Source organism: Phalacrocorax aristotelis, chromosome 22 (genome assembly GCF_949628215.1).
Source record: "Phalacrocorax aristotelis chromosome 22, bGulAri2.1, whole genome shotgun sequence".
Classification (NCBI taxonomy): Eukaryota; Metazoa; Chordata; class Aves; order Suliformes; family Phalacrocoracidae; genus Phalacrocorax; species Phalacrocorax aristotelis.
Genome location: NC_134297.1, coordinates 3,442,947 through 3,468,962, shown reverse-complemented (window position 1 = coordinate 3,468,962; position 26,016 = coordinate 3,442,947). Strand labels below are relative to the sequence as shown.

Genomic DNA, 26,016 nt, shown 5'->3' with positions numbered 1-26,016 from the left:
CGCAGCAACAGCACTTTTGGAAAACTATTACAAGAATGAACTCTTGACCTCAACACTGAATTTATTCATTTCTTGCTCTAAGGTTTCTTTTACACTGCAAAAACAATATAGAAGGGACTGGTGTAAGCGAACAGAGCTAGTCCTGTAGATGGCTTTTCCTCAAATGCTGAATTTCTGAAAGAACATTGCTTTCCAAAGCACTGACCACCTTTCGAACGAAGCCTGTTATGTCCTGACTCCTAACATCACACAGGTGGCATGCATCACAACTTGAGACAAAGTTCCCTTCCGTACTTAAAATGGGGAAGGGGATATGAATAACTGATTCTTAACAGGATTATTATCCAGTATGATCACTGCAGAACTACAGATCAGTCACGTAAGACTTCACTGTTGGCTGCAGTTTTTTGCTTTGCACATAATGGACTTATCTTACGGTATGAATTTTTATTTATATTTTATCTAAAGCTTTTGGGAAAAAGCAACACAATGCATTCCTTTCAAGTACAAAGCAATGCAGCTGCCAGGAAACAGTGTAAAAACAAGAAAGATTCAGGAATGGAAGCTTATATTTTGCTTCCTACTCTGATTTCCCAGATTTCCTTCCCTTGGTGCTCTCTCAGGCACAAGACATAAGAAAAAAAACAATGGGGGGGGGGCGGAATCTTTGACCAAAAAAGGCAAGAAAGTCTAGTGCAACCAGGTTTTAGAAGAAATTAGAGATACCTAAGATATGGCTAGAACTGTATATGTAGTATCACTATTTTAAATCTACAGAGATTTCTGCAGTCCTGAACAACAGCAGGAAAGGAAGATAAGGGAAGAAAACACAGAAAAGAGATGCCACTTTCCACATCATTAAAAAAGAAATCTCTCCTAAAAATATAGGAAAGATGGTAAAAGAGTAAGATAACTCCTCCTCACTGAGCCCCATTTCTTTTTCGTTTTAGAAAATAATTAATAAAAGGTGAGAAAATTAAGTTAAAATCAGTGCTTCTAAAATACCACACTACAAGTTACAAGCCTCTGTATTTCAGGTTTCACTTTCCAGAATTTTCAAACCTTTGTTCCACCCTTCTTTGTCAAGTAACTGCAATTTTGGTCCCTACACTCTCTGTCGATTAAGGACCATAATACAAACGACACACCCTGCAAGCAACATAAGTTGCTCTCCTTCTTGTTCAACAACAGTATTAGCAGCTCTCAGCTGGTTAGGCTGGGATATGGTAAATATTTATGCAGAATTCACAGACCTTTACCCCAATAAGGAGCCAGGCATGGGAAAAGAACAGCTTCCCAGAGCTCCATACAGCGGAAGTGAAGTGGTCCCCAAGGAACGGAGTCCACACCCCTGTGAAAAAAAAAAAACAGCAAGAAGAGCTCCGCATCTGACCACTGCCACTGCCGGCTGAGTTTCTACAACAAAACCTAAGGCCTCAACACACTGAGTGCTAAGCATCCTGTTTGCGGCTTAGCTGAAGAGACCGAACCTCACTCACAACTTTTGGGAAGTTCAAAGAGGCATGGATGAAGAAATCTGTTCTTGAAAAATTATTTAGTTCAGATACTGTCAGGATATGGGATAGATGGATACATGCATTTTTAATCAGTGAACCCCTAGCATTATAAGGTATCACATCAATATACAAAAAGCTTGCCTATGCACTTCCTTAGCCCTTAAAATCATAAACAACAGGCAGAAGGGCTGTCCAATTCCCCCATCAGAGTATCTAAATACTTTACAGAGCCTCTAAATACTTTACAGAGCCATATGTTATGAGCCCTGACTCTCATCCTCTCCCTTTTATTTGATTGGATCAGGATGTTAATTTCTCCTATCTTTAATATAAAGCAACAAAATACATCCCGCGCATCTTAAGTAAACCAGGAAAAGGAACCAGCATCTTAAGGAACCAGCAAAAGGCTACTATGTTTTTTTAGGAGTGCAACTATAAAAGAACAGACAAGGTGATGTGCAAGAGATCTGACATATTTCAGCAAGATACTGCAAGAACACAGAGCCCACTAGATGACCTGCATTTTTTAGACACATCTGAGTGTTTTCAAGTACAAAAACAGCAGGCCACTATTTAGAATGTAGATACCTACTGAGAATTCACAAAGATGTTAGAAGCTCTGAACTTCACTTTAGTCAAGTATGGTGAATGTCCTTTTTTGTTTTTTCTCTCCATAAAGAGATCAGAACTCTCATACTTCAGGCACAACAGCACTTCCTTCTTGTCACCAAGAGAACTATAAACTATACCTTTTTTTCCTCTATGCTTATGCTGCCTTATTTTCAAGTCACGTGCATTTTCTTTTTGCTTTAGACACGTCTTGGTCTTAGACATTATGTCTTTACATAACCGATATTGATCCTTCAGTACAGTTTCTGACAGCAGCAGCACACAAACATTGCCCAACCTGCAGCTGTTATCCACACACTTGTTCCATCACCTACAGCCGATTCCTTTCTACCACGTGCAGAACTGCGCGGACTTGACACACACCGAGTGGGTAAGTTCACCCTCTCTGCCTTCACAGCATAGACTGTGTTCTTTCATAAACTTTTCTTGGCCTGAAATATCAACAACTCATAAGCAGCGTATGATGAAGAAATATTCTGTTCAGCTACTCTGGGTATGCTTTATTGAAAACAGAAGACAACTTGATGAACAACTCCGTTAATATTTCATTTGAGTATCTGAAGTATGTTATGTAATAGGCAGTGGAAGGTCAAGATATAGAAGCTTCCTCTTAGGAATTTCTGCAAGTCAGAGTAGACATTTAAAGGAGAGCTTACGTCAGATAAAGTAATCATTTTACAAAATCACTGCTTCATGTATACAAATCCTTCATTATTTCAACTCCTTAGAAACATGCCTTAAATTACTGGAACTTAGTTTGAAAAATAGGAAACTGAGGTACAGAAACAGGAAATTATTTTTGCAATAAAAAACAACTGCTGAAGTAGAAATACTATCCAGATTATTTGACCAGTACTCAGCCATTCTATCTTAAATCAGTACCGTAATTACTTTTTTAAAAGTCTGTGTGGCACCCTGCAAGGTACAGAAACCAAGTCACAGACACTTGGCATATACAACATATTTGGGAAGGAAAGTGTAACTGAGTTCTAGCAACACATGTGCAAGTAAGCCAGAAGACCTATAGCTTTCATAATTCAGAGCATTTTGCTACATGACAATTAACCAAATGCCTTTAGGATCCTAGATACCAGACGAGAACCCCCTAAGAAATACCCCCCAACTTTAAGTGCATTAGTGGACACAGCTTCAAGAGTTGCTATGTGAAACACAAGGGACAGCATCTGTAGAATGCCAGGCAAAATTCAAATTCAAAACTGGCATAGAAGAAAGAAGAGGAAATCAAATCAAATGTAGGACAAGCTCCAGAGAAGCACTACCTATGAAGAAAAAAGCAAGGATGATTTAGACATAAGAGAAATTGATTTACTGAGCAGGGTGGAAAAATATATAAGCAGAACTAGAGGATAAGAAAATAGAAAAGCTCTCTATTGCTTGAGATACAACCCAATTTATTATGCATCTCACTGAACGATTCACCGCACAAATACTCTCACTCTGCTCTGAACAAAATCCACCTTCCAGGCTCCAGACAGCTGACTAAAAAGCACATATCAGCACAAGTTAGGATTAGACTGGCAACCTACTTTACAGAGTCAATCATTACAAGACTGAACCACATCTGTCTGTTTTTAATGCATGGCTGCATTGACCCTAAGCAAGATGTTGTACTTTGAAAAAAAAATCACCTTCAAAAAAGAAAACACTGAAGTCATTAAAACTTTAGGTAAATTGTTAATTGCAAGCATTTACTAATAATAGATATTACTGAAGTAAAGAATCTGCTAACCAAAGAAAAATTTACAGAAGTACCAACCATTTTCTACTGTGACACACAACATGCTACTGGACAATCTTCACAGAGAGTAATTAAAAGAAGGAAGTTCTGATACAAATATGGAAACGGATTAAAAAACATCTGTAAAGTCTGCTGATTCAGTGACGCAATAAAAAATACTTATCTGTAGAAGCAAAAAGTGAAAGACCCTTTAGGAAAGGGAACCCTAATTCTTTCATTCTCTGATTGTCTCAGCTGACCTCTGGCATAGGAAAATGGGCTATATGGAGCTTCATTTAAAAGGTCATACTGTTTCCTTCCTTGATCTTTTACCATGAACAATTTTAGAAGGCATTAAACATTTCAGAACAGCCTAAACAAATTTTTGCTTATCCTGTCATTGAATTAAGTTCAACCAATTCCAGTAAGCCTACTAGGAAGAAGAGAAAAAAAAAAACAAAAAAAAGCAGTCCCCCAGAAGACCTCCAAAAGATTATATTAATGCCAGTCACTAAATTCAAACTGGAAACAATGCCAAAATAGAACACTTATCTAAAGAGTGAGACAAGTAATTATTGTACAGTTGACAACTTGGAAAGAGAGAAAAATACAAACAGGGATGCTCCATTTTCTAAGATACAATCTACTTCACTGGTAGCAAACTGCCAAACATAGTTGCTAAAATTGTGTCATAATTCAAAGAGAGAACACAAGACCAATAAACATGGTTTTAGCACTCAGTACCTTGTTATGGTACACTGTAGAGCTGGGAATTTTCAGCAATAAATACTTCCAGGTCTAAAAAAAAGCCACAAAACTCTACCGACTGCTCACTATATATCGAGAACTAGGACAAAGCGGGTGAGCTTAACTTAGTCCTTCCAAAGATTTTTGCAGGGCATTCTCAACTCACTGTAGGCTTCACCCCGCCCCAGCTTTACAGTACAATACATATAAAAATAATTAAAGGACATGAAATGCATCAAAATATTGACCCAACAAGCAAGCCAGCACTGACTTCATCATTACTGTATTCTGCAATTGTAGCCTTACACTCCCCAAATTCTGAAAGAAGGGGGGGCAACACACCAAAATGCAAGGTAGCGATACCTGTATTCACAGCCCCAGCTTCTGAAAATGCATAAATCCATTTCCTTAATGCACTAAAACATAATTCCATTCTCTCATCGCTTCAGTGTGACAAGGAACATAAAACCACCAACGTTTAGAGTTTGCAGTGTTTCCAGATGTTGTCTATAAGCCAAATACCAGTTTGAGTTATCTCCCCTAGAATTACTTTTATTTCTGAGTCTGTCCTATTGACAATTTCTCCTTTGCCCTCAAGCCAATGCATAATCAACAGTCTTTTCCAGGGCTCTCCATCTCCCCCTTCACAGCAATCATCATGCCTAAAGCACACCACCAAAGCCATACAAGGGGTCAGGAGACGGGCAGGGAGAAAAAAGTTTTAGGTCTTGCCAGAAAACTTTATCATTGTAGCTACGACAGTGCATCTGCCTCTTACTTTGAAATTCCAGAGCAAGAGCGTTCACATAGCTAGTTACACCAGTATAATTACAAGTGTACATTTCCTCAAAGCGGCAGGCCAGCACTTTAGTGGGGCCTGGTAGCTGATTCATCCGAATTTTTTAATATTTGCTCACAAGCCGAGTACTGCTGCAGCCTCAAGAGACTCTTCCTGCCTTAGCCTCTGGAGGGGCAATAGTACTAAAACCAGGCAAATTTTAACACAGCGATTGCAGCCGCTTTTCAGATAACATTTGACCATCAAATATACAAAATTAAGTATTATAATTTCTATTTAAGCAGAGCATGCATGCAGCTTACCTACAGAAACTTTAATATAGCTGTTATTCTTATCAGCTAGATCTGAGTCATTCATGCTTGCAAGAAATCACAACTCCCTCAATGTTGTATCAAAGCATGCTCCAAATGCCACAACACAGACCTCCCTCTCCAATTTCCGCTATACCGTATTAACTGAACATGTTCACTACCCATCAGCAGTTGTCCACGTTCAAACATCCTCACAGGATTTAACAAAACGCGTTATCACCATAACCAACAGCTAAGTTTAAGTAACCGAGATTATTCAAGTTACTACATACGCAAGAAACTTGCAAACATAAAAATTAAGCACTGATCACTAGCAGAACATCAGTACTCAGTGCATTACATCAGTAAGGGAATTATAGTTTTGTTTAGTTTTGTGAACGGCCCGCAGTAAGGCAATTTCTCCCAAGGTATTTTCTGCCCGGGGTTCTGAAAATGGAATATATGTAATCAGACCCACTGCAGCATGGAAACCACCAGGATGCCAACAGGAGTGCTTTAATCTAAAGCAAACATCTCCACGTGATGGAAAAGAGAGAGGAGGGGGAGAGTAGAGGCAGCTTACAATCTTACAAGACAAAATTCGTTTGCTACTGGGCATTTCTTCCCGCACATTATCATGCAACTGAATCGGGTTGACTGCCATTGAGAAACAGATCCTGGGGCCAGGGTGACAGCCAAAGTATTTGTCACTGACAAAGGGCTGCCCCACAGATCTGTTATTCCTGTGCCAGACTCATGCAGCCTGACATCTATATCCAGTGCACACACAGCTGGAGAGGTAACGGAGACAAAGGGAGGATGCAGTGCTCATGGATTCTCAGATCATGCGACCACCTTCAGGAATGCTAGCTTGAGCACGGCTGAGAAAGCATTTCTTAAAATCCCACAGGAAACAAGCCTTCCATTTTTGGGTCCCAGATATTTTCGTAGGCTTCTCATTGCCACACAGCTAATCATTGTATTTCAAATTTACTACCCCAGCAAACCAATCCAAATACAACTCTGAGAAGATGATGAAGCGATTTCACATGAGGATTTAAATAAACAAGGTCCCTGAACAGAACAGTCCTTGTTTGAAGTGTCCAGATTCCCTTTGTGCCTGTCTCACAACCAGGTACAAGGTCTTTTTAAAAAAAAAAACAAAACAACAAACCCAAACCCCACCTCATTATTTGTATGTTCTTTGTTATTTTTTTCCTCTTTACCTAGCTGTTGAAATGCTCTTTTGGGGACAACTGTAGTTTTGAGCTAGAAGACACTTCATTTATAAAAATATATAAAAAATTAAAAAAAAAAACCAAATCCTAAATCCCTACATACACTCTAAATGAACACTTACTTTTGGAAAAATACATTCCCAGTTCCCAATAAAAGCAGAGGAACCAACTTATTTTGATGGAGTAAACTTCAAGTTTCTGAAGCCCCTTGCTGATCCAATAACTGATCAACACCCATCAATATTCTAAGTAGTATGTTATAGATTTGAAGGAGACATTTTTCTCCATATATAAAGAGCAACAGATGGAGCAAGATTTTCAGCACACTCTGAGCTACTGTGATGTTCTGGTCATTGCAGTAAGTAAGCAGGCTCAGCGAAGCTGCCTCCCAGTAGCCAGAGCCATGATAATTTTTTTTTTTTTTTCAAAAGGCAGGAGAAAGGGGCAAGTTGTCTCCATCTGGCTGAATTCCAGCAAAAGCATTTTGAGTTGCAGGCTGCCGAAAACTCAAACCTGTTGCAAGGCTACTTCCTCTCCCCCTTCCAGCTAAGCTTAATGATCTGCTTCTGTTTTACATGTGACCCAGGAGCTCTGCTGAGAGAAAGAGCCTCCTCCAGTAAGGCTGGTGCTAACTGTTAAAACAAGCCGTGATCAGCATACAGTGACTCTTGCCCTTCGCCTGGCACCCACCAGGCAGCATTTCTAGCCTAAACCAGGGACTCCACATCTGGATTACTAGGGCCAGAGCACAGCCAGATACCCCATCTACAGAGGGGGAGTCAAAAGCACAGGTGACCAGGTGCAGACACTGAAAAACAGAGTTAATGTCTCATTATCAGGTTTTGCACTCATTAGTAAGTCTACTAAAAGGAAAAGGGAGAGGAGGTCAAGGTTTGCTATGCAACACATACAGCTTAAGTTGCACTGGTTAACATCCAAAGTAAACAACACTCTAGCGTTCAAAGCTATCACCAACATTCCTACATCTTTCCACACTGGAAGAACAGGAAAGTATGCTTGCCTTTCCCCATCCCCCACCACCCCCAAATATTACAGGGTTTTATTCTCACAACAATTTCCATTGTGTGAGTGGCTGAATATTTTACATAACTTCATAGACCCGACGCATCCGAGTGTAAAACTTGGGGCTTTCAATACTACTGAAAGGGCTGCTGTGCTTGGCAACATTATACTTACCAAACATTAAGTAAGTATTATCAAACACATACACCAAAGCATCCGCCACTGAAGCAACTAGAGCAGATACAGAGCAAAGTTCTTTTAGATCATGTACCCATTTCCGAACTGTCACAAGATACTGCTTTTACTGTTGAACGTTCCATTGTAACTCCGGAGTAGAAGTCTGTGACAAAGGTATTCATTTTACCAGTGCCCTACAGACTTGGACACATCCTTACAACAAAGGAAATCCCACAACAATTGCAAACAGCTGTCTGCAGTATCCCCATACCACCTTCACCAGCCAAAGTGATTGAGCTTGTTGGTTTGCTAAGATCAGATCTGCACCCACATGAACCACTTCCGCTACTGAAACCACAGGGACTATGCAGGGCAAACCACAACCTATCATTTTGTGTCTCTCAACAGACAACAAGAACAAATTGCCAACTTGAGAGCTGCAGTTCATCATTATGAGATATCTAAGCTAAGAACTTTTATCCTCGACACAGAAGTATTTCTGATAAACCATCAATCCCCCTACCCTTACATTTAGGGAGTTCATATGATTTAAATTCATCCCCTTCTCTGTATTAGTTCCCCCTGAATATTTTTCAAATTTGTTATGATGCTGCCTACCTAAGTCAGGTTAGAAAGCTATACAGCTGTCTACAGCAGCAGGGAAAAATCACTCTTAAAACAGAAATGATGTGAGAAGAACAGCTTACTTCTGGCGGAAGTCACTGTCTAATTTGGGACATCGTACAATCATAATTTTTCAGAAGGTGGAAAAGAATATCCTATCGACACAGATCGGAAAACCGCATTATTTTCTTACTTGCAAAAAAAAAAGAACAGGAGTTACCATCATCGTGGCTCAAATACTGCCACATGGGACTTGCTGTCACTCCAACCACAGCAAAATTTTAGAAGGCATTATAACAGCTGAGTTTTCTAGTCCCGAACAGTACCCGCACAGCCTCCTCAAGAAACAGACAGGCACTCCCAGACACCAAATGTGTATCTTCAGTCCCCCACAGAAAACTCACACAGCTGTAGCCCTGCCTTGTCAGGGTTTTTTGCCTTACACCAGCAGGTCTTAGTCCTTTACGGCTGACGTCTGCCAGTGCATTCTGAAGGCCCACAGGAAACCCCTCTCCTATCCTGCAGTTGCCACCACCTCTCCCATTTCTCTCCCTCTCACTCACTTCCTATTGGCTTTCTCATGTCTTACATTGCAGCTTTTTCCTATTTCCTTTTCTCCTCGCTCATTACAGCTTCCCTCCTTCAATTCTCCTCTTAGCCCCTTTTCCCAACACTTTTCTGGTACCTTTGATCTCAGCCCATACTCATCAGAATATTCTTTTGCATCTGGGCACAACAGAAGCATGCAATGGTGCCTCTGTGCCATGGGAGTACTGAGAGGAGACGCCTTGTCTGATGTGCTGCCAATAAGCTACACTAACAGCCACTATCATAACAGGGTAAAAAGACTTTCAAGCAGCCATCAGATACTTCAGGTAAGCCTGCAGGTTGAAGCTTGTATGTTTATGGGAGTGGTGAACCCAGAATCCTGTACCTGCCTCAGATCAGTCTACTGTTTTATTAAATAGAGGGGTCTTCTCCTCTAGACTTGCTTCCTCAGGTCAATTCAGGTCCCACCTAAGCCTGCCAACCCCCTTCCATCCAGCGTAACAGCTCATTCAGGACTCCATAAAAGAGCATCTAACTCTTCATTAGTTACTGGTTTATCTTGGGAAGTCACCCAAGCTCTTGGTAAAATGATTGCCTGTAATACTACAAACCAGGATTCACAGTCTGCAAATAAACTGAAGATCAGCTTCTCACATAAACAAGCATAGTTGTGCTGCTACTCATGGTCTCGAGGAACAGCACTTAGGTAAAATTAAGATTTCCACCATTATCTCTGAAGACTTCCAATACGTAATTCAAAAGCTTAGGAGCAGACAGAAACCAATTCGAGTCTTGCCCTTGCATACACCTTTCTTGTGCCAACTGAGAGCAAACAGGAACTCCCATAACCTGGGGACTCTACCTTAGGTTTCTAGCATCAACACTGTAACTTCTTTATAACCACCAAAAGAGGCCCTTTTGCTCAATTCACACAGTTCAGTCCATCTTTCACATAGCCCTGTTCTCTGGTGATAAAGGGTTTAGTTTTTCTGAACCCTTAAATGAACTGAGACCCAAGTGCCACTTCCAGGACAGCATCCACTGTTAGCATACCAGTCCTACAAGGGACACCGCCTATCTTCAGTGGGACATTTGACAGTATCCAAGTAACTAACATGACAATGACCCAGACAGATTACAATGAAATTACTTCAAGTAGAGGAACTCATGTGCTTGGGCTTAGGATCTCTTCCACCCCAGGTATTCACCCTCACAAAGGGCACCATTCATTTGCTTTTCCAGTGCCAAGGCAATTTAATGAAGTACCTTACCAACTGACATCACAGAGCCCAGAAGTTTCAGTGTTGTCAAAACAAAGCTCAAAATAGCCACAGAGATAATATTTAAGCATTTGCCAACAGATGTAAACAGCAATGTTTCTTAGACTTTGCTAAATGGTGTGACCATGCAAGAAAGGGTTCCTGCCCATTGGTCTTAGAAGTCAAACACACACAATACTGAAAATACTCAAGGCAAGGATGCAGAGTAATAACAAAGCATAAGTGATGTTTAGTAGATGATTTGTGAATGTCACAGTATGAACATTGTTTGTTTTGTTTTTACTATTTATACTTATGCTTACATTTTAAACATAAGGACACTGCTTCTTCCTGTCATTTTTAATATATTTATTTTTAAATGTTTTCTTTTAAAAGAAAAATGAGCAAACCTTGTTTCTTCCTGTCTTTTGCTAAGTGTGCTGTTCCTATTTTGTATGTATCCTGCCTTGTATTTTATTCCTTGTACCTTCTTAATCAAACACGGCAGGTTTTACATCCCTTTTCATCTTACTAATTACTTTGCTACTGCTTCCCCCATCCTTATTTTGAGCTCTCTCCTGACGTTAAGACATTATCTACATCCAGGCTCCTGACCCTTAGTTTAATCAAGCTGAGACATGAACTAACACTTCTGTTCTTTAAACCTAGTAATTATCCAGAACAGGGCCACAGAACAGGACATAGCATCACCTACCAGAAAGTACGCATTCAGGTCTATTTTCTCTTAGTGCTACTGACATCTCTTACACAAGAACAATCTAGTTATCTCAAAGCAGATAAAATATCATGACTAGAGTGAAAGAAAGGAGAGTGCTTAGGCAGAGGAATATTTGTGGAGCCTTAGGAATGCCACAAGAAGCATTTTCATTAGCGTCCCAAATCACCCAGTCTAGAAACTGAAGGATAATACAAGTGGGATTCATTAATGAGTCTCCTACTGCTAATTTTCAGGGGGAAGGAAGGGGTATTCACCGAGAAACCTGGAGGATAAAGCCTTGAAAGCAAGAGCCTAAGCTTATCTTTCAAGCAGCACAGCCAACATACTTCCCCGGTGACCCAGAAGGACCACCTAGGGGTTTAAGTGGAGAATTCAGTCTCCAGACCAAGGCAAACACTGCCCCTCTTTGAGGCACTTTGCATAACTACAAGCTATAGCGCTGGGCTGGCCAGGGTGGGGGTTGATGCTTGTAACCATGAGGCAAACAACGCTACCCAGAACACTGGAAAAAATGGGTAAAAAACCAGTTAATACCAAAAATTGTGTTAATGATACTCCAAAGCTTCTTGGTAAAGGAGGGAAACATAAGCAGGCACTGAAGCTACTCACTGAACAGGATTCACACAAAATGCTTAAGGCACAAATTCAGTAGGAGACCCCACTTCTTGAAATAATCAAAAGACCTTGGGATATAGTAATGAAATATGCAAAATAACCAGTACAGGTGTCTGCACTGCTTTCCCCAGGCAAATACATGAATGCTCTACACTACCTTCAGATGGACTGCCAAATAATCCTCAATGCCTAAATCACTACTTTTACAATACAATACAGAATAGTTCTGAAAGTAACCAGAAGACTACTTTGCTTTCCAGCAGGAAGACTATGGTCAATGCTGCCACCCTCAAGGACCAAGAAACCCTTCTCCTATATGGGTCATGCTCATCCACACAGAAGTCTGTTTTTTAAAGAATGGTCTGAGAAGATCACGAATGAACACCCACAAAGCTCAATAACCTCAGCAACTTCTGCCCCAAGGGTAAGATGCATGTTTCTTCTCAGGCATCTCTGAATAGGAGTGCAGCAGGCATTAACAAAACAGAACAGCGATCTTAAAAAGCACTCCAATGGGCAAACTATTTTCCAGAGGAAGAAAGGGGAGGGGCACAACATGGAGAAGGACTATCCATACATGACAGTCATGAGTTATGTCAATGTGCTACCAGCACTCAGTCGCTACCATGATAAGCCAGTCTAAGAGTTCTCTGTAGAACAGACTAAATGAGGCTGGAAAAGTCAAAGAGGTCCCTCCATCTTGCAGCAGGGTTTATATATTTCACATTTACCTAGACCCCTATGGACATCACTTTGACAGGAATGGTATCTGAAGAGCTTAGATTATCACCAGACCATTTCTCCACACTTTTCATGCAATCCCTCACTCCCTCTCAGCTTTCCGTAATTAGCTCTGGCAAGTATTTTTTTGCTGCTAAATGCATCGCACCCTGATTCCTGTGAATCTGGACAAGATTTTTAGAAGTCTAAAACTGAAGTAGCCTACATCCCAGCATCGTTCCTAAGTTATCCATTTGAAACACTAATAAATGCCATAATAGGAGTTATGTGCACAGGGAGAATTATACAATTGGGCTAACAGATGAAATATCGTTCCTGTCTCCACCCAAATAATCATGACGCCCACAGCTCTATTCAAAACTAGAAAATCAAGCTCACCTCAACTTCTGTTTCCAGTAAAAGCCCTAATAAACTATGCAGCATGAACTGGTAGCATTTGCTTCCTAGCCAACAGTAAACACCACAGACAGTACTCTCTTCTGACAGCTTCAATAAAAGCAAAATAAAAAAATGAGTTTATGAACAGACTATGTCAACTACTAATTTGCAAACATAGCGAAGGCACAGTGATGGAAAGCACATGAAGACTTGCCTCAAAGACTTTTTACTTCATAGAAACAGACATTGTGCTGCAGCTTTCCATAAATGTTACACCTTACAAACTCTACTAATTAAGTAGATGCATGATAAAAACATCTAGCTACTCAATAACACTAAGGCATGGCTTTCTAAGAAGTTCTTACCCCTATCCTGCTGGGAAAAAAATAATACTTTTTTTGCCACCATACAGTTAGAGTAGTCCAAGTTACTATGGGGACTTACAAACAGCCAAAGACAGGGAAAGTGCATCTAAGCAGATAAGAAACAAGGGTCTATTTTAGTACCAAGTCAGGAGCAAATCGGCAATTAAAACCTCTCAAGGGTAACTATGTGTAAATTCTACCTCTCCTATTTTCCAATCATAGCAACAGAAACTACAGCACTGTTATAAATAAAACTCATTTGCAAGCAACTGCATAGGAAGAGTCATCAGTTCCTCAACAAGGTACTGCAAAAGCAGTGAGAGCCTCCATTCTTTTATTGTGCTTTAATAAACAGAAAGAAACATAAAGCAAGGTCTGTAGCCGTGCAATTGCTCAACTCTACAGCACGTTTGGAATGGTTACAGGAATAAAAATACAGTTAACTACGAGACCAAAAAAGATTAATTGCATACAAATGTTTCTTTAGTGTCATAACAGGATACAGCAGAGTTCTGATCATCCTTCAGTGGCCTACCAAAGCCTGCAAATGGCTGAATTTCATCCCAGCCCCAGTATGTCCTTGCAAAGAATAAAACCCTTATCTCTCTCGCTCAGCCATGTGTCGCCTGCTACAAACAGCAGAACAGAGCAACGCCCAAAGCCAGCCGGCCTGCCCGAGTGTGTCTGGGCCAGAAGAGCTCTGAAGCGAGCCAACGCAGGCACACTCGTACGCAGTCTCACAGAAGTAACACGGAAACACCTCCTCTAACATGCCCTACTCAGCCACCCACTACATGGAGGGAGGTCCCAAAGCAAGCCTTAGGTGTCCCTCCAAGGTCAATCTCCCCCTTCCAAAATCCTCACACTGACAGCCCGAAACAGCATCCAGGAACTAAAATCCAACATAGCACTAGCAACTAGACAGGAATTTGTGGAACAAAAAACCCAGACATTTTCAGGCTAAAAGGTACTGCAAATCTCACCTGAATCCAGAGCTGGATGAAGGCAAGCAGGCATTCCGACATTCACCTGACCAATTTTAGATACCTACTTTAGGATAAGAAATGGTCCCCTAGATGTGCTTATTTTCTTCCACTAACTATAAAGGCAATCTAGACAAACAGTTCAGATAGAGATGTTGACCTCAAAGACTTTTGAAGTTAAGCAAGATAAATGGCACCTTAGGAGGCCTCTAAACAAATACAGCATAACTAAGAGAGGATTAAATTAAGAGGGTGTAAATGTTTACAAACATAAAGTGGCAGAGGAATAAGGCTGAAGAGGAATTGTTTGATATGGTCAACAGGATTATGAAAAGCAGCAGCTCACAAAGTAAAAGAACATCCTGAAAGAAAGAAGGGGAAGTAAATTCACTGTTCTGACTCTCTCATACCATCAGAAGCCATGCAGGGCACCATGCCTCTCCTGGACTACTTTTTGCTTATTTATTTCTAAACCTGAAGTACTACGTTAGAAGATAATCCTTCTTTTTCTGCTAGCACCCCTTACAATCTTCTCTAAATGCTGAGTAGCTGACCAGGAACAGCAAGTGTCAGATGCTTCTTCATTAACTTTGAACAGTCATTACACCCTCAGAAGTCTTAACATCTGTTATGTCTTTTTGTTTAATACCTGACATTCCCCCAGGCACTCACCCACCCCAGTCTTAGGGCACTGAAGGAAGAAGATGCAAGAAAACGATGGTGCTTTGTGAGCCAGCTGGATACTGGAATCCAGCTCAAGGATGAAGCATAACCATTATCAAAACTGACTGGTTTAAGGTTTGGTCCACAGAGAATATTATCCCAGACACATGAGATGGGAACTGGCACGATTGTGTTTCAGCATAGTCTCAGACACTAAAATCCATTGAACTTTGTTAGGAAAAAAAAAAAAGAAGAAAACACTATCAGGAAGAAAAAAAAAGGAGAAAAAATAGAGGAGGGGACTTAATGAAAGAATCATTTATCATACTGGCTACAGAACTGCACTAGAAATGGCCATTCATACGTTCCTTCTAATTTACATATACTTTAATGCCATACATGACATCATCAACAGGAACATGAGAGACACAAAACACAAAGAATAGGGCAAGTGCAACCTAGACAAGGTAAATGTCAAACAGCTATCACAACACACAGTATGATTGCCATCTTAAATTGAAGGGATAGCAAATATTTCCTTTTGTGTCTGTAACAGGGATTTTAAGCAGCTATACATATGTAAAATGCAAATATGTAAAGCTAATGTGGAGAAAAATGCAGGCCCATGCTACCCTATTATATTTGTAATACCATTTAGCACGGACACAAGCTGGGTTTTTCTGTTTTAAGGCAGTTCCCAACTTGATCTCACCAAGGAAGGTCACTGATAAATATGGAGAGAATTTAACATGCCATATGATTTACACCATGTAGATCCAATGACATTAGAAGCACCAAGTTTGTTTATATTGCACCCACTTTACATTACAAGCTTAAGAGCCAGATTTGAAGAAGCAATATGGAGGCTTCTTGGGCCTAATGGGAAAGCAGGCTTTTCACCAATGTACTGCTAGGACAACAGTGACCGAAAAACAGCCCCCTCCTGATCCTGCACCATGCTGTAGATAGAATGCAGCAGCCTTGATCCAGACACTAGTAAGCTGACATCCACATGTTAAGAACATACACCACCACTACATCCAGCGCTCTGCTGAAAGGTTCGGCCACAGAGTAAATGGGCCACGACAACCAAATTCCCTTCGTGCCCCCCAAGCTGGGGTTTCTTCAGGCCAGAGGTGAAGACTAGTGGCAAGGCCAGGCCCAGCTTCTCCACATTGCCCCAACCATCACACAACACCACCACCAGAAAGCTCTGACTGCCAGGGTTGTGGAGACAGCTCCTCACCTGACATTAAAAGTCTTCTGAACCAGAACCTTAACGGAACACCAAACAGAAACATCCTCTTAACGTGACTGAAAGCAAAAGGAAATGAGACATTTTTGTCTCCACTACATTTTCAATTTGTTTTTTCCAATTCAATAATGGAAAGTATTTTGTTTTACTAAGAAGCAAATTAAATTCCCTGTCCTCATGCTTTTCCTTCCCATGCGTTACTCAACTGCTTCTTGGTATGAAAATCCTGTCGTTCCTTTTGATATCTTGCAACCTGCCGTAAGACATACGCTCTTAAATACGTGACAGAACTCTCACAAACCCACTGAAACACCACCTTCTTTTTTACTGTCACTGCCTTGTCTGGTACAGAAGAAAAGTGTCCTGCAAGTCAATAATACCTCATGCACGTGCACTGCAAAAGAGGACAAAGTTAAGAGTTTTCTTTTGCCGCCTATTCTGCTAGTACAAACGTACCACACAACTCATTTCAAAGACTTAGCACTCTATGAACAGCACAGTCATAAACACAGACCATACGTGATTTTGAGCTGTACTAGAGCCCCAACACACTGCTCAGGCACTACACTCTGTTAAGACCTGAGGAGTCATGAAAATGCCTAAGTGTGAGAACTACACTTACTCTTTCCTGCCCACACCTGGAGACTAAAAGGTGATCTCAGGCACTCAGAAGCATCATCCCTCTGTCCCAGACAGCCCTGGCTTATCCCCTCTGCCAGAAGTGCTTGTATTGGTCATGAAAAGCCTAAGCAGCAAGGCCTTTGTCACACATGTTCATGCCTTAACCAGCAAATACACACAATAAAGGAAAACATAATTAAAAAAACATAATAAAAGAGAAGGCTTTTTCACTTACAAGAGTAGAAAAACTGAGGACACTCATTCCATACTTCTGTCTCAAAAGCACATAAGAGGTTTCCTACTTGGTTTTTTTTTTTCCTTACAACAGAAAATACATTTTTTCCCCTGGCTGTGAAGTATCCCAGTACAAGTGAGAGAATCCCAGACTGCTAATGAAATGCACATGGCAGCACCTGCAGAGAAGCCCAGAGGCCTGAACAGGTATCTAAAGCAAGGAACAGATTACTGCAAAGGCAGCGCAGACACCAGCAGACATTCCTGCTCATCAACTATCCTTCCTGCCCTCACCTGAAGTGACCTCTCTTTGGTAGGCTACAATGTTTGACCTAACAAGAACCAAGTGCATCCCCTCTGCAGCTTTTGAGCTCAGACTCAAGCTGTAGCCTAAACTCCTGCCGCTTTTCCTGCTTTAACTTCTTGCAGAAAAAATTCCTTTCGGTGTCCCTCCCAGCACCAACCCGTCCTGAGAGCTGAATTACAACCCCTAGTTCTTACAAAGTCAGCCTAGCAGGCTTGAAAGCAGGTAGGCTTGAAATACTCCAGTTTCAAAGTTAACCTAGTTGCCTTGACAGCTGGCCACCCCAGGTACATACCGATTCCCAGAAACTCAGGTTTAATCCCACTTTTCTGGCGCCACCTGTCACACTGTCACTGAAGTTGGAACACAAAGTAACAAGCTCTGGGAAACGCCTAGACTTTAGAAAATAAAATTAAAAAAAGAAAGAATAATCTAATTTTATACTGACCTGTCCGTGATTGTGGACTGTGTGCCACTCATTGGAGCCTTTGGCAGGAAGTCGTGCTATCCAATTTACATTTTACTATTACTGCAGGAGTATTAACGAGGCTTTGCCCCCCACATGCACTGAGGTTCAGGATCCAGCCTTGCTCCAGAAGAGGCATGCACAGAGGACAAATTCAGTTCAAGGGCAGGAAAAAATAAACAAAAACAACAAAAAAAAGGAAAAACAAAAATCCAAAACAACTCCAAAACTCGTCTTGCAGTCACACAGAATTTCCAGACCACGGAAGCGCCGCGCGGGGGATGTTCAAGAAAAAACTCCAAGGGAAAAAAAAAAAAAAAAAAACCAACAAACCACAAAACACCACCAAAACGAGCTGTTCCCCTCGATGCTCCCTTCGCCCCAAAGAAGAAAGGAAAAGTGAGGCGTGCCGAGAAAGGAAGTCTTCCGAAGCAACCGCTCCTCCTCACCGGTCCGGGGTGTCGGTGGGGAGGGGACCGCCGGGGGGCGGCGGCGCGGGGGCGGCTGCCCGCGGGGCTCCCCTCGCCGCCGGGGACGCCCGCCGGCTCTCGGCAGGAGGGTGCCCCCCTTCCCTCCCCTCCCCTGCCTTTCCTCTCCCCTCCCCGCCGCTGCTCACGGCCTCTCGCCCGCGGGGGGCGGGCGGCGCTCCCCGCCAGCTGCCGCTGTCCCGAGGGCCGCCGCGCAGGGGCCCATGTCCCGCCGCCGGCCCGCCCCGACCCCCCGCCCGCCGGCTCGCCCGCAGGGGGGTCGGGAAGGGCGGCCGCCCCGCCGCTGCCGCCTTTAGGCCCGCGGGTCCATGCCCCGCCGCTCCGCCTGTCGCGCCTCGGCCCGAGCTAGAGCGGGGCGCGGCGGCCCGGCCTGCCGGCGAGGCCCCGCGGGCCTCGGTACGCTCAGCCGGCGGGACTCGGCCTTGCGCTCGCCTCGGTCCCGGCCCGCTTCGAAGAGAGGCGAAGCGAGCGCCGCCGCGCCGCTCCTCCCCGCTCCGCGCCGCTCCTCCCGGCCCGGTTCCGGCCCCGGCCCCGCTGCGCTGCTGCCAGGCGGGAGCGCCGCGTCGCGTCCCGGCGGAGCCTGCGCCGAGCCGAGCCGGGCCGGGCCGGGCCGCGCCGCCTCCGCGCTCGCCCCTCCCTCCCGCCTTCGGGGGGCTTGTACCTCCGGGACGCCTCACGCCCGCCCCTCCGGCCGTATCCTTCCGCCGCCGCGCCGCCCGCCGCCCCCGCCGGTAGCCCGCCGCCCCTCCCTCCCCTTGCCCCGGGCGCTCTGGGTGGGCGATGGGGGGGGGGGGGGGGGGCCGGGTCCCCGCACTCACAGGCCCCTGCCGGGACAGCCGCAGCCCTCGCCAGGCCGGCGGGGTGTCCCCTCCCCTTCCCATCACGGCCCGTGAACAGCCCCTCCTCCCGCGGCCCGCCGTACCGCTGCCGAGGTTTTCCTCTCCGTGTCCCGTCCCTCCCGGAGCTCCATCGCCCGCCGGCCTCCTCCCTCCCTCCCAGCCCGCTCCTCTGTTGTGGCTTGTCACAAGCTCTCAGGGGCAGGGAGTGTCCCTGCCTCCATCTGCACGGTATGCGGCGTGGAAAACAGGACACCGAGGAAACTTAGAGAATAAACAGCACATTAGAACGGCGAGCGGCCAGGAGCTGCGTGCGGCTCCGGAGCCTCAGGGAGCCGCCGCCCGCGCCGTTTGCTCCCAGACCGTGCGTAGCTCCGCGTCCAGCCTCGCGTTCCCTGCATTTCCACAACACCTTTCGTTAGGCATTTTTCTCACAGGTGAAGGTGAACAAAAACCCGAGATCAGAACGAGAACTAATCCCTCCCCGTGCGTTTCCAGCCTCCCAGAAACACTGCAGCTGGGGGCCTGTTCCTGCTCCCCTTCTCTTAGAGCAAAAAACTCCCTCCAGTACGAAAAGGTGAGCAACAGGCTATATATTACCACACCCATTAAATACAGAATATTTGAACATTCAAATTTCAATGCATGTAGACTTCCCTCTCCTCGGCCACAGCTCCCAACCACCACATCCTTGCTGGTACATTGCTGTAACTCCCTGCCATTTATGCCACGTACAACACAGCTTTAGGGAGAAGCGCCTGTCTCAGCTCCAGTTGAGACACGAACAGGATGAAGCACGCTGTGACAGATCAGAAGCCAAGTTCTAGGTACATTACCCAACTCGCAATCTCATCGCCAACACAGGGGGATAAATAAGATTCTAGCCAGGCACTCGCGTCCTCAAACACCTAGGAAAAACACCTATATACCAGAAGTTCAGGAACCTCCCATGCTACTATGCCTCATGTTGCCAGGAATTAGGGTTCATCATCAGCACAGAAGCTGAATGGAAAGCAGGACGGCTCTGCTGCCAGGGAGGGTGGGCATTAATACCTGCCGCCCCAGCGCAGACAAACTTGTCGAACATCAGTCTTTCCTACCAAATGCCAACAGACCAAATTAATCTTACTAGCTAATCCCAGTCATATAGGACAGCATCCTTCTTCCCTCTAATTAATCTTACCTTGATATACTTCTTCAAAGCCAGGGCACTGGACTTGGAACGAGTCTGGAAAGCCGCCTTCTGGAAACTCAGGGCCAGGTACATCACTAAGCACGCGGGACCATACCTTGCGTGAACCGGGACCCTGCTGCTCTACAACATACAGCTTTTTCATCCTCAGAGCGAAGTGAGCATGAATCAGGAAGCCAGGAGACTGATAGTCTGAGGAGTATGTTGTTTTGAGGAAGTTCAATGCAAAGCGGGGAAGCATGGGATGAAATAATTTTCTATATGATACTTGACATATATACACAGGACATTTATACTTCCTCTTTTGGTTTCCTTTTGAGGAAGATAGAGGCTTGGGAAAAAGAAAAAAAAAGGTGGGGGTGGGGGTGGAAGACATGTAGCCACAACTGCCTCTCATTCTGCAGCTGTATGCAATACACCGGTCAGGGTAATAGAGTGACTGAATACCTCTATCTATATTTATTATGTATCTCTTTATTGCACCTTCTCTGCGATGAATCGCTCCCTACTTTTAACTTGGGGAGCATCAAGTACTGTGCCTTGAGAGAAGAAAGCTCCTGGGAGACCTTCTGTTTCACAGCAGGCCCAGCATTTGCATATTAAGCCTCAATGCTGTTTTATTACTTTAATTATTTTTTATTGTGCATTACAACATAATGACAGCAACAATTAGCTGGAGGAAATCCTAAAAAAAAATATATGCGAATGAGAAGGAAACTTATCCCCTGCTGCAGTAAACCGATGTAAAATTCAGCGGAGTGACAGTGATTAACATTTGCCAAAAATTTGCTCAGCATTGTCAACAGAAGAATCAGACAAAACTACATCAATGACAAAACAGAAGCATAAAACTCTTACGCACATGGTTCAGTAGATTAACTCTTGCTCATAATGGGCTGCATTCACATTCTGATGTTTAATGCAACAATTAGAAAGAAAAAGCACTAAAAATGCGATTCAAAAGGAGACTCTGAAACCATAAGGACTTCTCTTTTCTGCAGACGACTTCTTTGGTGGGAGCTGTTTGCATACTTAATGTTAATATAAATGCCTATTTGTGATACTTCTGCTGCCTGGGCAGTTTTACAGTGTGAAATCCAGGGTCGGGATGGGGAAATCAATAAGCAATTACACTGGGCAATACCAATTAAATTTTTTTTTTGATAGCTATAAAGTCCACACTTAACCTGAATTTACAGAGAGTACTGTCATACAGGCATAGATGCTCGAAGCAGAGAGTGCTTACGAACCTCATCAGTCCATGTCTCCAGGGCAAAGCACCAGTGTCCAAGACTGTTTTTACAGTCCAGGGCAGAGCTAAGCGGCTCAAGTGAGGAGGACCCTGAGGCCAGGAAGGTTGAGTCCAACGAAGGATAACTTCTTACTTTGCCGTAAAGGATGGCGCAGAAAGGACAGACCCTCGGAGGTGCCTTCGGCGGGTCCCCTGAACTGCAGGTCCCGGAAAGGCTCCCCCCGGCTCCCAGCCCCGCACCCGAAGCTCACCTGGGGCGCTGTTGCCATCTGCTGGCACGTCCCGGAACGGCCGCAGTCCCGCAACCGCCCCCAGGCGCCGGCTGGCAGCGAGGCCCCGCTCGCACCCTCCGGCCCCTTCGGGAACGAAAGCGGTGCCAGCTCGGGGAGCTTTGGGGCGCTCTCCGGCCACCTGAGGGTCCCGATGCGGCGGCCTGAGCGGGGTTTGCACCGCCACGGGCTCAGCCCAGACAACGGCAGGAAATCAGCAAAAGCTGATGCTTTTTTTTACGCCTTGATGCTGGATTTACCACACTGCCTTGCCTCTGATAGCTGGTATGCTTCAAATTTTAACTGTGAACAAACAGTGAATGTAATAATTTGTCTTTCAGGAAAATTTCCCTTCACATTTCAACTAGGACACTCAACCAGCAGAGTGACTTACCTGCGAGTGCAATGGATCTCCTGCAGACCTCACGTAAAGAAAAGCTGGTGTTGTAAAACCATGTGCTGTAAGTCAGCCGTGATGGGCTATTATTAGCTGAGTTTCGCTGACATCTATCATAAAAATTAAATGGACAAAGAGTCTTCTAACTTCTGCTACTTACAAATAATCAGTTTAAAACCAGTGATAGAATGCATCAGTATTTTGTACTGTTATTTAAACTTAACATAACTTGCTATGCCAACTGCTCTTCTGGCAAAAAAAAAAAAAAAGCCAAACATGAGCTGCTTTCGTAAGGCAACAGCCAACCCTTGAGCCTTGCACAGCTGGAGGGGAAAGGCACAGGGGAAAGGATTCCCAAGGCTAACAGAGAAGGCAGCTAATTTCCCAAATGTGCATACGAATTTGTGACTCCTGAAGAACACATAGGACCCTGACCTTCTGTCAGGTCCTTGAACTTGAGTCAGGTAAGCCTGGCTCTACTCTCAAGTTTAGCCTAACTTACACCTTCCTTTTTATAGTGCCCTGCCATTCAATCCAAACTCACCTAAGAACCAATGGCTGCTGCTTAGTTCAGCATCCTTCAATCCCAGGGAACTGCTCTGGCATGAGATTCTTCTGAGTCAGCTGAGAACGTGTGGGGGACTTCATTATTTGCTGAGATTCTACTTTGGAGAGTCCTGAAGATCGTAATGACACCCTGAATCAAATCCAGACATGTGTCTATCTCCTCGCCCATCCACTGAATTTTGCAGCCAGGTGCTGGGCTGATGCTAACCAGCTTCACTGTGACATGGATGCACCCGGCTTCAGAAACTGATATGACTCATCCAACAGCCACTAACACCTCTCTGGATGCAACCCTAATCTGAAAAAAACCCGCATGAATTTGTCCTGTGCTTCACATTGCTATACAATTTCAAAGCCTTTTAACCATCTCCTACCTTAAAATAGGCACATGATTTGCCACCTAAAGACAGGCCACTTGTTCTGCATCCAGTTCACTGGAAATGCATACAGGGCTGGTCTATACTTCTAAGTCACTTGGACACAAATACAATACTTTGCTGAGACTTCGTCAAGACACAGATAGCCTAATCTATCAGAGCTTCTACTGTGACAGTGTATTACAGTTCCTAAACCTGGATAATCCACATTGCAGTAAGCATTTTTATAGCACTAAGCTTTCTTTCCATATCAGCGTAATTCAAGCAGCAACTTCTATAAGGACAGATGAAGCTGCGTTGTCATGAATTTCCTTCTTGCCCTCTGCTAGAATCCGTGTCCTCTGACTGGAGGGGTGGGAGAGAGGAAAAAAAAAAAAGAGGTATTAGTTATTAGGGTAAAATCTAAAGAGATGGAGAATAACATTATTTCTCATCACCTTGGAGGATTATCAGTTACACTGAACAGACCTTACCCTTCTGACACGATACACAATTCAAACAGCAACATAACACAAGCATTGCTGAAAACCTGTACCTTTTAACATTTGAGAAGCCACAGAAACTGACACTTTCTCCTTTCCATATGAACTTGACTACCAGTAAACCCTTCTTACTTTGCAAAAGCTTCTCCATACACATTGATCTGCTCCGCTCCTTCTTAAAGTAATTTTCTAAAGATCTCTTATATGTTGCCAACTTATCAGCTGCCAAGCTCCCCCTGGAACTTGAGGGAAACAGGACAAAGCCTGCAAAAGCTAACACCTTCTCTTACACGGATTTACTAGAGCACATATTGAAGCTGACTTGGAAAGAGAAAAGTGCGGGTATATTGATATAACCAAAAGAGAGTTGCTCCTTGCCCAGAAATTGCTCATGCAATGCAAGGCTAATGCTGACTGATCCCTTCTCAGCCTCTGAAATTTGATTTCTTTGGAAACAGCAGCAGACGTGTTATTTTACTCTCAGCCAGGCTATACAAAGCCTGCAAGTATCAGGAACATACCCATGACTTCCACGAAGCTTAAAACATTCTCTCGTATTTTTTTGTCCAAGAAACAGACCTGCTGACAGCACTGTTATTAGTCTAATAGCAGACTCCAAAGCCTTAAAATGCTATGCTTTTACATCAGTGCTTGGACTACTGTTGCGAGGAAATAAATCCTTAAATATCATAAAATTGCAATTTCTTCAAATACAAATAAGGAGTTCAGGTAGAAAAAGAGGGCAGAGGACTGAAAGAAGAGGTTAATTTTATAAAGCTCTCTACAGGGACCAGCATTAGAAGCAAAAGGCAAGCAGCAGAGAAGGAATGGCTTTAAAAGAAATAATGGGAAGATTAAAAAGTGAAATAAATGATGGGGGAGAGGAGAGTGCGGATTTCTCTCTTTACAGTCAAAGCACATTTGCCCATTGACTTAAGGCTAGATTCTGGTGTAGTTATTCCTGAAGACATGAAACTTGGAAGATGCTTGCAGCTCTAAAGCAAAGCTTCAGAATGCTGCTGTACTTTCTTTTCTGCTTCTGGACTACCTCAGAGGTTAAACAAACTCCCAGGATAAATTGTTGCAGTCCCCAAGACCTCTTTATCATGCAGGCAGGCTGCTTGTAGAGTATAAACAAGCCAGCATCTCTAGAGGGCTCAGTGCTACACAGCTGCTCCCCAGCACTGGAGGATTTTGAGGTAGATTTAAGCGTTACATCCAAACAACTAAATTGGCTTAACTATTTATAGAACACAGTTTGTGACATGCTGGACCTCTGGTAAAATGCTGTGACCATAAGCAAGGCAGATAGCTGTTCTTCACCAACACAAGACACACACTACACTACATTCAGGCTTGGCTACACACAGTTTCAGAGCTTCTGGTACAGGCCATGTGGGGCATTCCCAGCCCACAGAAATTCTTACTGGTACCTAGGTCTCTTACTGCAACTGCTGAAAGCATCACTGAAAGAAATGTTCTCCTTTCTTATTTTAGGAGCATCTTTTGAAGCAGAGCTTTTAAAAGGAGCACACAGCTTTCTAAATCACTTGACAAAGCTGTTCTGTGTGGTGGTGGCTTTCTCAGTGCTAAGCTATTGCATTAAGGGCAAAAGAAGCCCCTGTGCAAACAGACCTGAGCCCTGCACAACATCCTGCTGGCAGCTCCCACGTCCCACGGCAGATTATGTGGCACAGTCAGCCCTGCCCGGGGAGCTTCAGGGCACAAACAGAACATGATACACACAGCTTCCGGCAGCTGCACAGCCCTGCAGTTTCTCTCTGGCTCTGAATGAAGACAGCTCCCCGGTGCGTAAGCAGTAACACCACAGCAGGCACGTGGAGAGACAGACTAACACCACTCGGACCCCAGATTAAATCTGCACCTTTGCATAGTGCTGACTTTGGCTCATCTCTACAGCTGCAAGGACCCCCCAAACAAGGCAACATTAAATAATGCTAAAAGATACTCTCTTCCTATCAGCAATTCATAGGCAACAACATTTAGTTTATTAATTATAAGAGCTCATGGTTAACGGTGTGGAAACAGAGGACAACCTTCTCCTCCATCATACAGGGCATGGAAAACCAAGGAAACACTTTTGCTCTGTGAGTTGCCTGAGGATAGGCACATGAAAGGCCTGGGAACAAATGCTATGGAAAAAATGCACCCTGTTCAGCCAGTCAACAACGTGAAAGCAC

General features: G+C 43.8%; 1 protein-coding gene across 4 annotated transcripts in view; it reads right to left on the bottom strand.

Annotated features, from left to right (window-relative positions):
• The window catches only part of ARHGEF12 (Rho guanine nucleotide exchange factor 12), an 82,585-nt gene extending 62,104 nt beyond the window's left edge, over positions 1-20,481 (bottom strand). Inside the window, exon 1 of one of the 4 annotated variants that reach the window (XM_075116422.1) lies at positions 20,463-20,481. Coding sequence is in view for 2 of the 4 variants with exons in the window: in XM_075116419.1 (XP_074972520.1) it covers positions 17,938-17,969 (32 nt within the window). In the remaining 2 variants the exon portion in view is untranslated. Of the gene's footprint in view, positions 1-1,253; positions 1,347-17,937; positions 18,274-20,462 lie in introns of those variants that run through there. The other 3 variants (XM_075116419.1, XM_075116421.1, XM_075116423.1) reach the window with 3 other exon arrangements.
• Positions 20,482-26,016: the final 5,535 nt, after the last annotated feature.